Source organism: Miscanthus floridulus, chromosome 5 (assembly GCF_019320115.1).
Source record: "Miscanthus floridulus cultivar M001 chromosome 5, ASM1932011v1, whole genome shotgun sequence".
Lineage (NCBI taxonomy): Eukaryota > Viridiplantae > Streptophyta > Magnoliopsida > Poales > Poaceae > Miscanthus > Miscanthus floridulus.
The window spans coordinates 1529763-1543278 of record NC_089584.1 but is presented as its reverse complement, the minus strand read 5'-3'; the positions used below and the strand labels follow the sequence as shown (position 1 = coordinate 1543278).

The following is a 13516-nucleotide window of genomic DNA, read 5'->3' as shown; positions in this document are numbered from 1 at the left end:
GTTTTTTTTTGCATTAGGCCCCGTTAGCCGGTCTAAAACTTGGCTGAAACTGACAGAAAAACACTGTTCCGGCTAAATTGTTGTGAAAGAAAAATGTTGTTTCGACTAAAAAAAAGAAGTCCGGCTAAATTGTTGTGAGAGAAAAACGTTGTTCCAACTAAAAAAAGAAGCCGAACATGAGGTAAGCCGAACAGGGCCTTTGCTTGCTTCGTCATCTCGGAGGAATACGAAAGATGTGAGTTCGTTTTCCAATCAAAACAAAAAAGACAGTCAGGTCATGCGTCTCATCTCTTCTTTCCTTTTCCACTGTTATAAGCCTATTATAATCATGAAATCATCTCATGCTTATTACATTCTTCTGTCATCCATCACGCTAATCCATCGCTTCTCTTAAACATACTAAACTACCATCATCATAAAAATAAAAGTAAAAGAAAATTTGCAATAAATTTAATTTCCAAATCACGCATGAAAAGAAGAAAAAAAAAACATGTACTGCTGTTTGTTGTTCTGCTGCATCATCAAGCTTACACTAGGAACACGGTATCCATCCATCCCAAACAGAACATCAAAACTACACGGTCGGGCCAACCAAAGAAACCTACAATGCCTGCTTAACTCGAGCCCCCATTTTGTTGTTGCATTGCTAAAGTCAGAAGAATCTCATCTTGCTTCTCTCCACCTACACCTCTCCTATCGACAATGTCAAGGGCTGCTGATGCTGCTGCCTCTTGTTCGCAACCAACAGGATAAACCGCCCCCTCTCTACTGTGCCAATCTGATCCTACGCTGCTCTGCTCAACTGCTCATTGCGCGAGACATTGCCGCTATCACCTTCTCCCTCGTTTGCTGCTCAGTGCCAGGACACTTGATGATGAAAGAATGCACCACTGTCCCGTTGTTGTTGCCCGTCACCTTTGACTCGCCTACGCGGACTTCTGCCTCTTCGAACGCTTGGAAGACCTTCTTGACTGGATGGTTATCCATTGGAGACATCACTCGAACAAGTACCTCGTCCTGCACCACCTGGATGTCCACCTCTGGCCTAGGCGCCCGTTCCCTTGGATCCACCATACCGGACTCCAAGAGCCTTTCTCTCTCTGACTCCATCTCTTTGAGCTTCTTCTGGAGGTCAGTGATGTACGTTATCGCATCGCCCAGCAGGGACGCCTTGTCCATTTTCGATATGTTTGGCACAACAGCTCTAAGTGCATAGAATCGCTGGTTGAGCTTCTCCCTCCTCTGGCGCTCAGCCTCGACATGATTAAGTGGCTCTTCCCTCCCATTTGCTGGTTTTCTTCCCCTCTTCCTTGGCCGTCGGTCCTCTATAACAGGAGGTGGCCCTTCCTCTTTGAACAAGCCATCCACCTCTGCACTCTCCCCATCCAGGACTGCTGCTGCCCTTGTAACCAACACACCAGGCTTGGAACTGCTCCCAGCGCTAAAGTCAATTTGCCTAGGTACCTGTGGCTGCATCGGCTGCTGGTTCACTAGCTGCGGTGTTTTCTGAACAACCGGCAATTTCTGAAGCTGAGGCGCCTTTTGAAGCTGAAACTGCGCTGCGCTAGGGCTGTCCACTGCTCCGTTGTTGCGGTGTGCAGCTTCATTGCTCACAATCAACACACCATTGCCAAACTTCTGCTGATGAGAATTCAGCCCACGAGCCTGACTCCAGGTGAAATTCTGCAATCCTTTCTGGACACTCGGTAGCAATGACGTCCCACCAGCAGCACTCCTCTGCTCCCATGTCCTTTCATCTACCTTAGATACACCAACCGCCGGCCTAACTGAGGCCCGGCCAAGGTTCAAATCCTTCCCAAAAATCTTCGCCAAACCAGGCGACCTTTCAGGAGGAGCAGGACCATTCCCCTCGTGTCTCTGTACTGCAGCCTTATTACCACTTGTACCTGCAAATACAGACCGTATGGTCTGGATAGTATCAGAACTCTCAGTTATGTGCTGCATCGAGCCCAGTTCAAGGACACCACTCTCAAATGGCACCAAAACAATAGTCCTAAATCCTGCCGCATTTGCGAGGAACCCCCGGTAACAGTAGTTGGCCGGGAATACCTTGCGCTCACTATTGGGAACCCAAAGGGGCATGCCTGCTGCAAATGCTTGGCCAGGGCCACCAGCGCGACGGGGAAAAGCAAAGTACATAGATGATAGAAAGAACATCTCTGTATCTGTGACCTGATCAATACCAGGGGCATAATCCTCCTCGTCAGCAACCCCGAATGCAATGTGCAACCGCTGCAGCACACGTTTGCGCATCCTCTGCTTGGTATCATCGCTGCCTGCAGAAGCAGCACCTCCCACCTCTCCATCTCGGGGCTCACGGCAGCTGCCATCCCCCCATCCAAGGACGAGATCACCAGACTTTGTGCGCGAGAGCTGCCAGAAGATGGCATAGTTCCAACCAGTACCAGGGCTCTCGGACTCAACAAGCTCCTGGAGTTTGTTCTGCAAGTCATCCGGCAAAGATGCGGCGACAAGGCCCTCAGATATGGCACCACCACCTTTCGTTAAATATGCAAAGGCATCTGCTCCAAGCACGGCAGCACCGAGAGCTCGGTCCTCCTCTGTCCACGTGCCACCAGTTCCTCTTCCTCCCATGGCACCATCATCCTCAAGCTCCATCTTCATGACCATAATACCTACTCAGAATGGACAAAATTGAAGTCACGAGGGAGTTGAGAAAAGCAACTAATGCAAGTATACGGTATTTGTGAATATCAAGTTTTGGGCAAATACGAGCAATAAATTTGATCATATTTGTGAATATAATAAAACAATCAGTATACAGTCACCATCTGGCTACAAAGGCATACTGAACCACGTCCAGAGTGGTAAGAAAAAGTTTGCAGGCACAGTTGGTTGTGAACAGAGCCCCCCTCCTCCACTGGCGGAGCCACGTTAGGGCCATCCTGGGCGCCGGCCCCCCCTTGCTCGGACAGATTAGCATGCATGCACACTTGAAAGTTACCACTACCGCACACACATCTATGCCATTTTTTTTTATTCTAGCTTCCATCCTGATGATGCTAGGGGTATATTTCAACGCACTATTACAGAACTTAATTAGCATTTGTGTTTAGCTCATCTTTCCGTTTCAAATGGGTACTGCTGTTGTTTCCTCTGTTTGCATGCAACTGCATTATAATATTTCACTTATTACTCTGTTATATACTTTAGTACGTCTATTTGGCTCTCTTCTTCTACTTAAGACTTCATCAAGGACACAATGACAATTAGCAGGAGTCATCTTGCAACACCTTACACTCATCAAGTAACATATAGTAGACTGCATATGCATTGCATACGTTCCGGTTATACTTTGTCTAATAATATATTTAATTTAGCTTACAAACTCCTCCACTAGAATTGTATGGCTGTGTTATATAGAAAAGAAGATTATGCCTATAACTAGTGATTAGTCACAAAACAAAAATTGCGCCCCCCCCCCCCCCCCCCCCCCCCCCCCCACCCCCTGAATTCTAACCTGGCTCCGCCACTGCCCTCCTCCCCCAAAGCAGGCAGTTAATGATTCAACAAGTCAGCAGCGTCCAGTGCAAGTTCCATTGAAGACTATAAGTAAAAATGGGATCTTGGCAATCCAAGACAGCTGATACATGTGATTGGCATGTGAGGCCAGGGTGACACACGCACACACACACACTATGGTATGAATATGGGCAGAGTACGCAAAATATATGTGCATATATTACTCCTACCAAGGACATATGAAATGGAAAATTGGAAATATGTAATAACAACCGAGTCAAAGAACATAAGACGTCCGCCAGCTGTATCTTTTAACCACCCCGGACACTTGATCTCAGACTGCGTTGAAGGCAAGTGCGTGATCGAATTCTAGCAATCCAAATCTGGCCCCCTCATTAAAAGAAGCATGGCGTGAACAGTGTGTCCTGATGCTAAGGTCACGGGGAGATGATTCCGATCACGCCCACCAGATTCCAGCCCAATCAAGTCCCTAACCCTCCGCAGCCAACAGCGCAAATCACTCAGTAACCCGGAGCCATCCACCGAACCCAACCCAGCAGCACGGCGAGCAATCACAATCGCATTCCGAACACGAGGCAGGGGGCAGCGGGGCATCCTCAGGCAGGCCTAGTACCGTAGTAGCGAACAGGCAGTGGAGGTGCGGCAACGAAATTAAATGAAAGGGAAGGAGGAGAGAAGAGGCGTGGTCACCAGAGTGAGGGCCCTGCGGCGGGATCGAGGCGGAGGCCGCGGAATCCAGCGCGGCGGGTGGGCGGGAGAGGGGCGGAAATCCGAGCCGCGGGGCCCGGATCTCCCTCTCTCCCCCACTCTTGTCTTCCCGACCGCGTGCGCGGAAGGTGGCCGAGCAGCGGAGGTCCGGTCCGGCGAGCGGAGAGAGAGCGTAGCGCCGGCGGTGGGGTGGGGAGGTGGCTGGAGGATTTTCTGTGGTGCGCGAGGGGATTTCGGGGGCGACCTGACCTCGGGGCCGTGCCGCTGTGCTGCGGCTGCGGCTGCCCTTGGGAGAGCGAGAAATCGGAAAATGGATGGGCGGAGGAGGAAGGGGCGCCCCGTTTCTACCGGATCCGAGCCCCAGCTGCCAGCTGCCAGCCGACAGCCGTCAGTTCGTCACCCGTCGGCTGCCTGGCTCGGCTTCACTCTCTGACTCTCTCTTCTTCCCGCGACTTCGCGGGAAGCGAACCCTCCCACTGCTTCCCTCGGCTCGGGCTGTAGCCGGGAGCCCGAGCGAGGCAGGCTACGGCGCGTGAGCTTGCACGTGCAGGCCACGTGTGCCGGAAGGGAGGGATCGGGAGAAGAGAAGCCCATTCACATTCAGGTCAGGGGGACCTCGTGACGCCACGTGACTCGAGGCGCACCTGCACGGCAGCCTACGCAACTCGTCGACGAGCGGGGCCAGGGGACGCTCAGCCACGTCTCGACAACGCACCATGACGCGGGCGGCGCATAGGTCACTGAGATGGCGGACCCCAATCGGCGTGGAACGGACCCCGAGGATTAGATTAGCCGGGTGAATTAGCGGGGGACACAAAACAGAAACTGACGACTCAAGAGCCACCGGAGGAAGAGGGTGATGGGCGTGCACGGTGCCAGGGCCCCGAATTTTTTACATTTTAGTTTTTTTTTTGAAAATTTCTCACAAATAAATTTTTGACGAAAAGAATTCAGAAAATAGATCCTTAGCTCGGCACCATTGATGCTGGCGCCGACTAACACGTCTCAGTGCCAGCGTCTCTGGCGTCGAGCTCCTGGACACGGTAGATGACATGGCAGTGAGCTCGGCGCCAGTCACTCTGGCGCCGAGCTCGGTACCGTAGATCTTGGCGTCAAGCTCGGCGTCAGAGTGACTAGACGACAACAACGATGGTGCCGATTCACAGAAGGGTTAGGGGGTGGAACCCATCGCTTGAAGTGCCCACGTGGATGTCTCCCTCTAAACTAATCGTCGAAAAGGAGGTACCTAGGATCAAATTTGTCTGCACCGTCGATCCACTGAAAGAAAAAGCACCTCTCATGGTCCTACACAACGAGATTCCAATAAAATATTAGTAGCATACTTACACAAATAAAGAAAAAGGATAGTGAAAATAATGTCTTACATTAAAACGACTGCATGTGTAGAAGTAACGCGCCGCTGTGTCCGGATGTTTCGATTGAAAAATATGGGTCAGGAAACCACAGTTACAGTTAGGGACAGGGAGGTCAGGAGGGACAGGGACATCTTTGCTAGACGCGTCGGGGTATAATTCTCGAGGACGGCCCTATTTTCGCCAAAACTCATCCCGAAACATTTCTTGCATATAACAAAACAGATGTAATTTAACAAACATAAATCAAAACATCACAAATAAATGTCAATGAGAATCATAACTACAATACAACCAATTTCGTTTTAAGAACCCAAAGCAGTTAACATTAAGTCATAAACCTAGGGTTTCTCATTTGATTCAGAACAATGAACCCATAACATAACTACATGCGCCTAGGTTTATTAGCTTTTTCATGCCTTGGCATCATCCTACGGTTGTATAATACATATATTAATGGATACAATGAAACCCTAAGTGATGACGATTATTACGTTAAAAAATCTGACTAATACTACATACTGAATCGATACGAAAAAAACTAGGAGGGAAGCGATGATACCTTGATCTCGAAGATCTACGGATCAAATCAAAGTTTCCAAGGTCCAATATATCGATTCATGAGGTAGGGTGAAGTGGGGAGAGAAAAAACCCGAGAGGGAGGAGAAAGAAGAGGAAGAACGCTCGGGCAGGAAGGTTGGCCGGGGTTAAATGGCAGGGAGCTCGGCGTCAAGATCTACGGCGCCAAGCTCGGCGCCAGTCACTGCCATGTCATCTACTGTGCCCAAGAGCTCGGCGCCAGAGACGCTGGCGCCGAGACGTGTTAGCTCAGCGTCAGCACCGGATCCATTTTCTAAATTCTTTCCGCTATGAGTCTATTTGTGATAAACTTTTAAAAAATAACTTAAATATAAAAAATTCGGACGCCATGGACAGCGCGTGGCTTGCCTACTCTCCTCAAAGCCACCACGGCCTACCATGCCATGGCTCCTCATCTCATCTTTAGAGACCTGCTCCTCGTCACGCCATTGTAGTTGTAGCTGGGTTAGTTTGAGAACACTGACCGGTTATTAAGGCTCGTTGGGCCGTACCAGAAAATTTAGAGACCTGCACTGTGCGAAATCAAAACATGGCCTCGTTATAGGTTTTAGAAAAAGGGATAACAAAAGGTTCTTATATGGCCCCGTTCGCTTGTCTTAAATTTGGCTTGTTCGGCTTGTTTTTTCAGCCGGAACAATATTTTTCTCTCACAACAATTCAGCCGGAACAGTGTTTTTCAGTCAGTTTCAGCCAAAGTTCAGACCAGCGAACGGGGCCATAAGCACCAATCATATCATATATATCAAAAATACAAATATCCTCTACAGTCTACATTACATTATCAAGGAGCAGTATCTTGGGGATGAAAGAAAAGGCCTTCGATCTTTTCTTGCCAATAATGCATGCTTTGTCTCTTCTCATTAGTGACTAGTACTCCCTCCGTCCTATTATAAGGACTTGTTTGGTCGGGCTCTCTGAGGCTTCGGCTCCTACACTGTTCATGCACTGTAGCGTGTCAGAACCGGAGCCGGAGGAGCCGGGAGTCGGCGCTTCACTGGCTTTGTGAACAGTACCGGCGCTACAGTGAGAGAAAAAAGGTGGGGAATGAAAAACAGCTCCGCTGCTACAGTGATGCCGCAGTGTTCGTCGTAGGGTGTCAGCTGGAGCCGAAGCTACCGAGAGCCCAGCCAAATAAGTCCTAAGCGTCGTTCTTGACTTTTAGATTTCTTGTTTGACCGTCCGTCTTATCTAATTTTTTTATGTAGTTAATAAAATAAATAAATTATTATTAAAATATCTTTAATGATAAAATAAATCATAACAAAATAAATAGTATTTATACAAAATTTTTAAATAAGACAAATGGTCAAAAACAACAAGTATAGAAGTAAAAAACGACACTTTTGAGGGAGCAGTAGCTAAATAAACATATGGAGACATTGCCTTGTTCAGGTGGGCCCTGCTAACAGTACGAGGCCACGAGGGGCGTGTGCAGGTGCACATCCTGCGTACGCTTGCAGTACGGGCCTGTGTGTTATCGTCTTATCGATTTGTTAGCATATGGTGACGTGGTTGGTAAAGAGGAAGTGTTCTTCATGAGGTGCCAATGCCTTGTAGTATACGTTGTTATAAAAAAAAAATGTTATAAAAAATGTCTTGTAGTACGTACTTAATTGGTTGCTATACTTTGTGGAACAAATTAAAGCGCCTTCAACTCACCACTGACGTGGTTTGTTAATCTCCGTCCTATTTTTTATGACATTGTTTGTTAGATTGCCTTTTATTTGTGCATGGACGACGCTATGCCTTGTCTTTACATACATGAGTCAGTGCTGGGGATTTCATCATCTCATCTAGGCCGGGAGGCTTATTAGTATACGTTTACTTATCGTACAATGCGATGTATATATCGTACCTAGTTTACTTGTCTCTACATGTATTTTTTTTAGTTTTAACACGCTAACCTGGAGCACTCACGTGTGGTAGCCCTCTCGTCGTGACGCGACATGGTGTGCAGCCCCGCCCGTGACGCCAGCTGTGTTCACTTTTTTTTTTTTTGGTTTAGTGATGATCTCCCTGCTCGGAAGTGCTGAAATTGAAGGCGAAGCTAGATTACCTTGCTGATTAAAGTGTCTTCTTTTTTTGTATTTTTCTCCCATTGATTGATAGATATACATGATGACCTGGGTCATCAGATTGTTTGTTGCTTTGGTAACTAATAAAGTAGCTTTTCTGACAACTCATCGGTTTCTAACGGTGCTATGCATGGTGAGCAAGCTGGGTTACTTGCAGTTCAATACATGGTACCCAATCACTCCACTAAGATGTGTTATTCTCGACTGAGTTGTTATTGGGTTAATTAACACGACAACTGGTGTAGTTCCTATAGAAAACGGTACGGTGGTGGTGCTATTCATGAACATGAACATTTCAGTAGTGATACTTTCGTTGATTAGACAGAAACAAAAAGAACGAACGAACAAAAACCTTAACTTTGACGACACCAAATACGCCACATGGTAATTTTAGATAATATAAGGTTGTTTATCATTCTAAGAGCGTACATAAGACTACCTACTTGAGCAAGTACAGCAAAGACAAGCGGGATTAACTTACTTCTTTTTGTTGAGTTCATGAGATAGGCCACCCACTACAGCAGATGCGTGCTTTGCCGAGTGCAATTGCACTCGGCAAAGTATTTGCCAAGTGCTACACTTGGCAAAGAGCTGTCGGCATACCCCTCACGGCAAATGCTTCTTTGCCGAGTGCCGCATGTCGGGCACTCGGCAAATGATTTTCCGAGTGCCACGACGGCACTCGGCAAAGAAAAGCCGTCGTGATGGCCAGGTCACAGTGACGGCCCCTTTGTCGAGTACCACGCGTCGGCACTCGGCAAAGAAATATATTTTTTATTTTTTTTAAAAAAATGCTTTGCCGAGTGCTTGCATCTGGCACTCGACAAAGCTTGTTTTTTTTTTTCTTTGCCGAGTGCTGTAGGTAGGCACTCGGCAAAGCAGTTTGTTTTTTTTATTTTCTTTGCCGAGTGCCTTGACAATGGCACTCGGCAAAGCTGGAAAGCTTAGTGTCCTAGATTCCCAGCTTTGCCGAGTGTCATGGTCATGACACTCGGCAAAGAAGTGAAAAAATTCAAAAAAAATGGTTTTTAGTCTTCCATCGTTGCAAACAAGATATACATCATATATATATATATATATAACACAACTATATATCACACAAATATATATATAATACAAATGTATATCACAATCCACCACAAACACAAACATAGCATACAAGTATCACAATCTCGACTCCCAAGTCCAAAGTCCAAACACACAAGCATAGTTCACAAAGTTCACAAGTACATTATATCACAACGGCTGCCATTTGAAGCTCACGGCGACGGTCTAGGTTGGGATGGCCCAAAGTGCGATCTCGGCGACCCTCCGAGGTGGTTCGACGCCGCCCCCAATTGATGCTACACAAAATAAAAGAGATTGCACGTGAGCGACAAGAGAAGAGATAAATATGCAAGATAAATATCCGCCACTACCACCACCACCACCACATCACCGCCATCACCAACACTTCACTACCAACACTTCACCACCACCACCACCACCACATCACCATCATGACCACCACCACCACATCACCATCATGACCACCACCACAACCACACCACCACCACCACCATGAGCACTACAACACCATGACCACCACCACCAACACCACACCAACACCACCACCATGACCACCACACCACCACCACAACCACTAGGTTTCTCTAGGTTTCACTAGGTTTCTCTAAGTTTCAGCATAAAAAGTAAAACTTCATACTTATACTCATCGGGGTAGAATCAGGACGTTGTGGAGGTGGATCTAGAGCAAGCAGCGTCTGTGGGATCGCCCAACCTTGTTGCTGGCCAATTTGCTACATGAACTTGATCATCTCGGCCATCTGCCGCTGATCTTGCTCCCGTTGGGCCTCCAAAGCCTGTAGCCTTTTGCCGCTCGACCTTCCACTCGGCCTGCAGTTCCTACACCTGGGCCTACAGCATTTGATCCCAATGTTTCAATAATGCATAGGTAAGGTATGTAAAAGTCAAAGAACGATAAATGAAACAGGAATGCTTACCTAGAGTGCCGACACCACGGTCGGCCGTTGGCATATGGGCATGCTTGAGCTCGTGCTCGATGCTCGGAGCTGGTGGAGAGGAGAAGTAGAGGCCGTGTCGAGGACGCCGTCGCCAATCCAGAACCGCCTATGCTTCTTGCCTTGCCCCACCCTCATCATGAGCTGAGGATCAAGGCGCTCCTTGGTTCTCGGATTGTAGCCCGGCGCATGGACTGACCTTGCCGCCACCATGTACAAAGAGAGGCGAGTGTGGATGTTGGAGTTGGTGTACGCCTCAACTAGGGCATCTAGGTCGTACTCAATGTCGGCCGTCGCCTTGCCCATGTGAGCCAGAGCATATGCCTTGAGTTGACCAACTGGCTGGTGAAAGGTCCTTGTTTGGTTTTGGTAATTGAGTGACAACCTAGGTGAACTAATTATGTTTATGTGAGATACACAGGTGATTAGTCCACAGGTACATGCGTGTGAGCAACATATGCTATGAAGGTGAAAATGGCTTGGAGATATTGCAAAGCTCACACATGTGATGATGAAGGAGCTTAAATACACATGAGACATGACATTGAGTCATGTGATCAAGGTGGAGAAGATCAAAACAAGACTTGGCTTGATGGATCGGTTGCAAGCGTGAAGGGCAAGTCGAAGGCTTTCGAGTGATGGACCGCGTGGCGGTAAAGCTTGAGCAAGATTTGGCGCCGATGGACGATGGCAACAGTGAAGAGCAAGTGAAGTCAAGATCGATGAACCAATATGATCACATGATGATATGAAGTGGATCATATCATTGTTGATCATGTTGGTGCATGTGTTGCATCAACATTGGAGGAGATGGAATGGAATACGCAAGGCAAAGGTATAACCTAGGGTATTTCATTTCATCGGTCATAGGTGTGTAGAGAAGTTTATGACCAGGTTTATGATAGATGGCCGTACTATCAAGAGGGGCAAACTTGTTTGCATATCGGTCATCTAGTGCCACTCGAGTGATCTAACTTTGCATCGTCGTTAGGATTGAGTGGTGTGGCAAGTTGAGTGGCTAATCCTTTGAAAAATGATTGTGAAAATGCTAACACATATACACATGATGGTGTACACTTGATGGTGTTGGCACATTTGCAAAGGAGAAGAAGTTGGTGATGAAAATGAGTGAGTCGTGCTGGTTATAGAGTGACCGGACGCGTCTGGTATGGTGATCGGACATGTCTGGTATTTGGCGGCGTACTCAGCGATTGGACGCTTCCGGTCGCCACACCGGACACGTCCGGTGTGAATCAGAAAAGGTAGTGTTCGGCAGAACAGTCGATCAGACGCTGGCAGCGTCCGATCCGATGTGACCGGACGCGTCCTATCATCGGTGGGTGCTTACTATACTCGACCGGATGCTGAGGCTCAGCGCCCGGTCAGTTTCTAACTAACGCGTCCGGTCGGCCCTAGAGGCTTACTGGACTTGACCGGACATAGTGGCTGAGCGTTCGGTCGTTCCGTGCTGAGCATCTGGTTGTCTTGTCAGAGAGCCATTGGAGGCAACGGTAGGACATGTGGCGGTCAGACAGCTACCGGACACGTCCGGTATAGCGACCGGACACGTTCGGTATTCACAATCGGTGCGTCCGGTGCTACGTCTGGTCGACCCGAAAAACGCCCAGTGAAGGGGTAACAGCTAGTTTAGCCCTTGGGGCTATAAATAGAAGTGGCCTTCGGCCATGGCTGGTGCTGAGCATCTTGAGGGACTTTGTGTCCATGCTTGAGAGTGCTTAGGAGCCCTCCATCTCACACATACTTGATAGTGATCATTCGATTGTGTGAGTGAGCGATTCTAGTGCGATTGCATCGTGAGGTTGCATCGAGTGGTACTAGGTGATCGAGTTGCAAGCTGGTGGTGCTTGTTACTCTTGGAGGTTGCCACCTCCTAGATGGCTTGGTTGTGGTCTCCGTCGAAGCCCGCAAGAAGTTTGTGTGGCGCTCCAGAGAAGAGCTTATGAGGGGCATTGTGCTCGCCCAGCGGGAGTCACGAAGAGCAACTTTAGTAAAGCGTGTCATTGAGCTACCCTCACCTTTGGGGTAGGTTCTTGTGGCGCCTGACGTGCGGGCTTAGCGGGTGATGCTAATTAGCCGCCGAACCATCAAGTAAGCGGTCGACACAATGGGAACTAGCGTGTTGGCAAACACGTGAACCTCGGGAGAAAAATCATCATGTCAATCTTGTCCTTCCCGTTGGTTTGCATCCCTGTTACACAAGCTTGCAATTATTTTCATATACATTAAGCTTGTGTTGTTGCTCTTGTAATTAGTTAGCTTGTGTAGCTTACTAGTTACCTTCTTGCTTGTATAGCATAGAAGTAGCTCCCTTGCGTGGATAATTTGGTTTGTGTAACCTTGTTATTCACATTGCTTAGTTTGTGTAGCTAAGTAATTGTGCTCTTTAATTTGGCATTTGTTGCCTTGTTATTGATCATTGCTAGTGATCTTAGTTGGCTTTATGCTTTTGCTTACTAGCATGTGTAGGAGCTCCCTTGTTGGTTAAAGTACTAGTGGCATAGGTTTGTGTGACCTTACTCCTAGAATTGGTTAGGTGAGCTCTAGCTAGCCCAGCACCTTTGTTGCTTAATTAGTATCTTTGGAAGGTGCTAGAGAACATAGATAGAGGGGTGTAGTCTTGGCTAGACCGATCGTTTTAATTATGCACTTATTTTGGTTAGCCGACACGATTAATTTTAGAAAAGACTATTCACCCCCCCTCTAGTCTGCCATCTCGACCTTTCAAGTGGTATCGGAGCCGGGACTCTCATTTGTGGTCTTCACCGACCCGAGAGGATGGCGTCTAATGGGCTAGATGTTTGTGAGGCACACATTTTTATGGCACAAACTTTGCACTTTGGAAAAATCACATGCTTGATTATTTTCGTGCAAAGGGACCTAAATTTTTGGTGGGTTGTCACAAGTGGTCTTACCCATGTCTTGGACCATAGAAATCTCACCAAAGCTCAAAGAGTTCTCTATAAATTTGATGCGCATGCTTATTGTTTTCTAATGGATGGTTTAAGCTTTGATTTGATGAAACAAGTAAACATCAAGGGAACCGCTCATGAGATATGGGACTCCATCAAGGAAACCTTCGGTGATTCCTCCACATAGGATGATGGCAAATTCAAGAAGGAGGATGAGCCCAAGAAGGAGGTGCATGAGTGTGTTGAGCATAAACATAATTTGGTGATTGTGAAAGATTGCTCCA

General features: G+C 47.6%; 1 protein-coding gene across 1 annotated transcript; it reads right to left on the bottom strand.

Annotated features, from left to right (window-relative positions):
* Positions 1–275: 275 nt before the first annotated feature.
* Positions 276–4556, bottom strand: LOC136553254 (transcription factor MTB1-like). The gene is made up of 2 exons (XM_066544637.1): positions 4216–4556; positions 276–2657 (listed from the first exon to the last, which is right to left on the bottom strand). The coding sequence occupies exon 2, from the start codon at positions 2650–2652 to the stop codon at positions 799–801; it is 1854 nt and encodes a 617-aa protein (XP_066400734.1). The 5' UTR covers positions 2653–2657; positions 4216–4556; the 3' UTR covers positions 276–798.
* Between the last annotated feature and the right edge of the window lie 8960 nt (positions 4557–13516).

What these genes read in the sequence shown, in the direction of transcription:
- LOC136553254 (XM_066544637.1), bottom strand. Translation starts at nt 2,652, where the DNA reads ATGGTCATGAAGATGGAGCTTGAGGATGATGGTGCCATGGGAGGAAGA.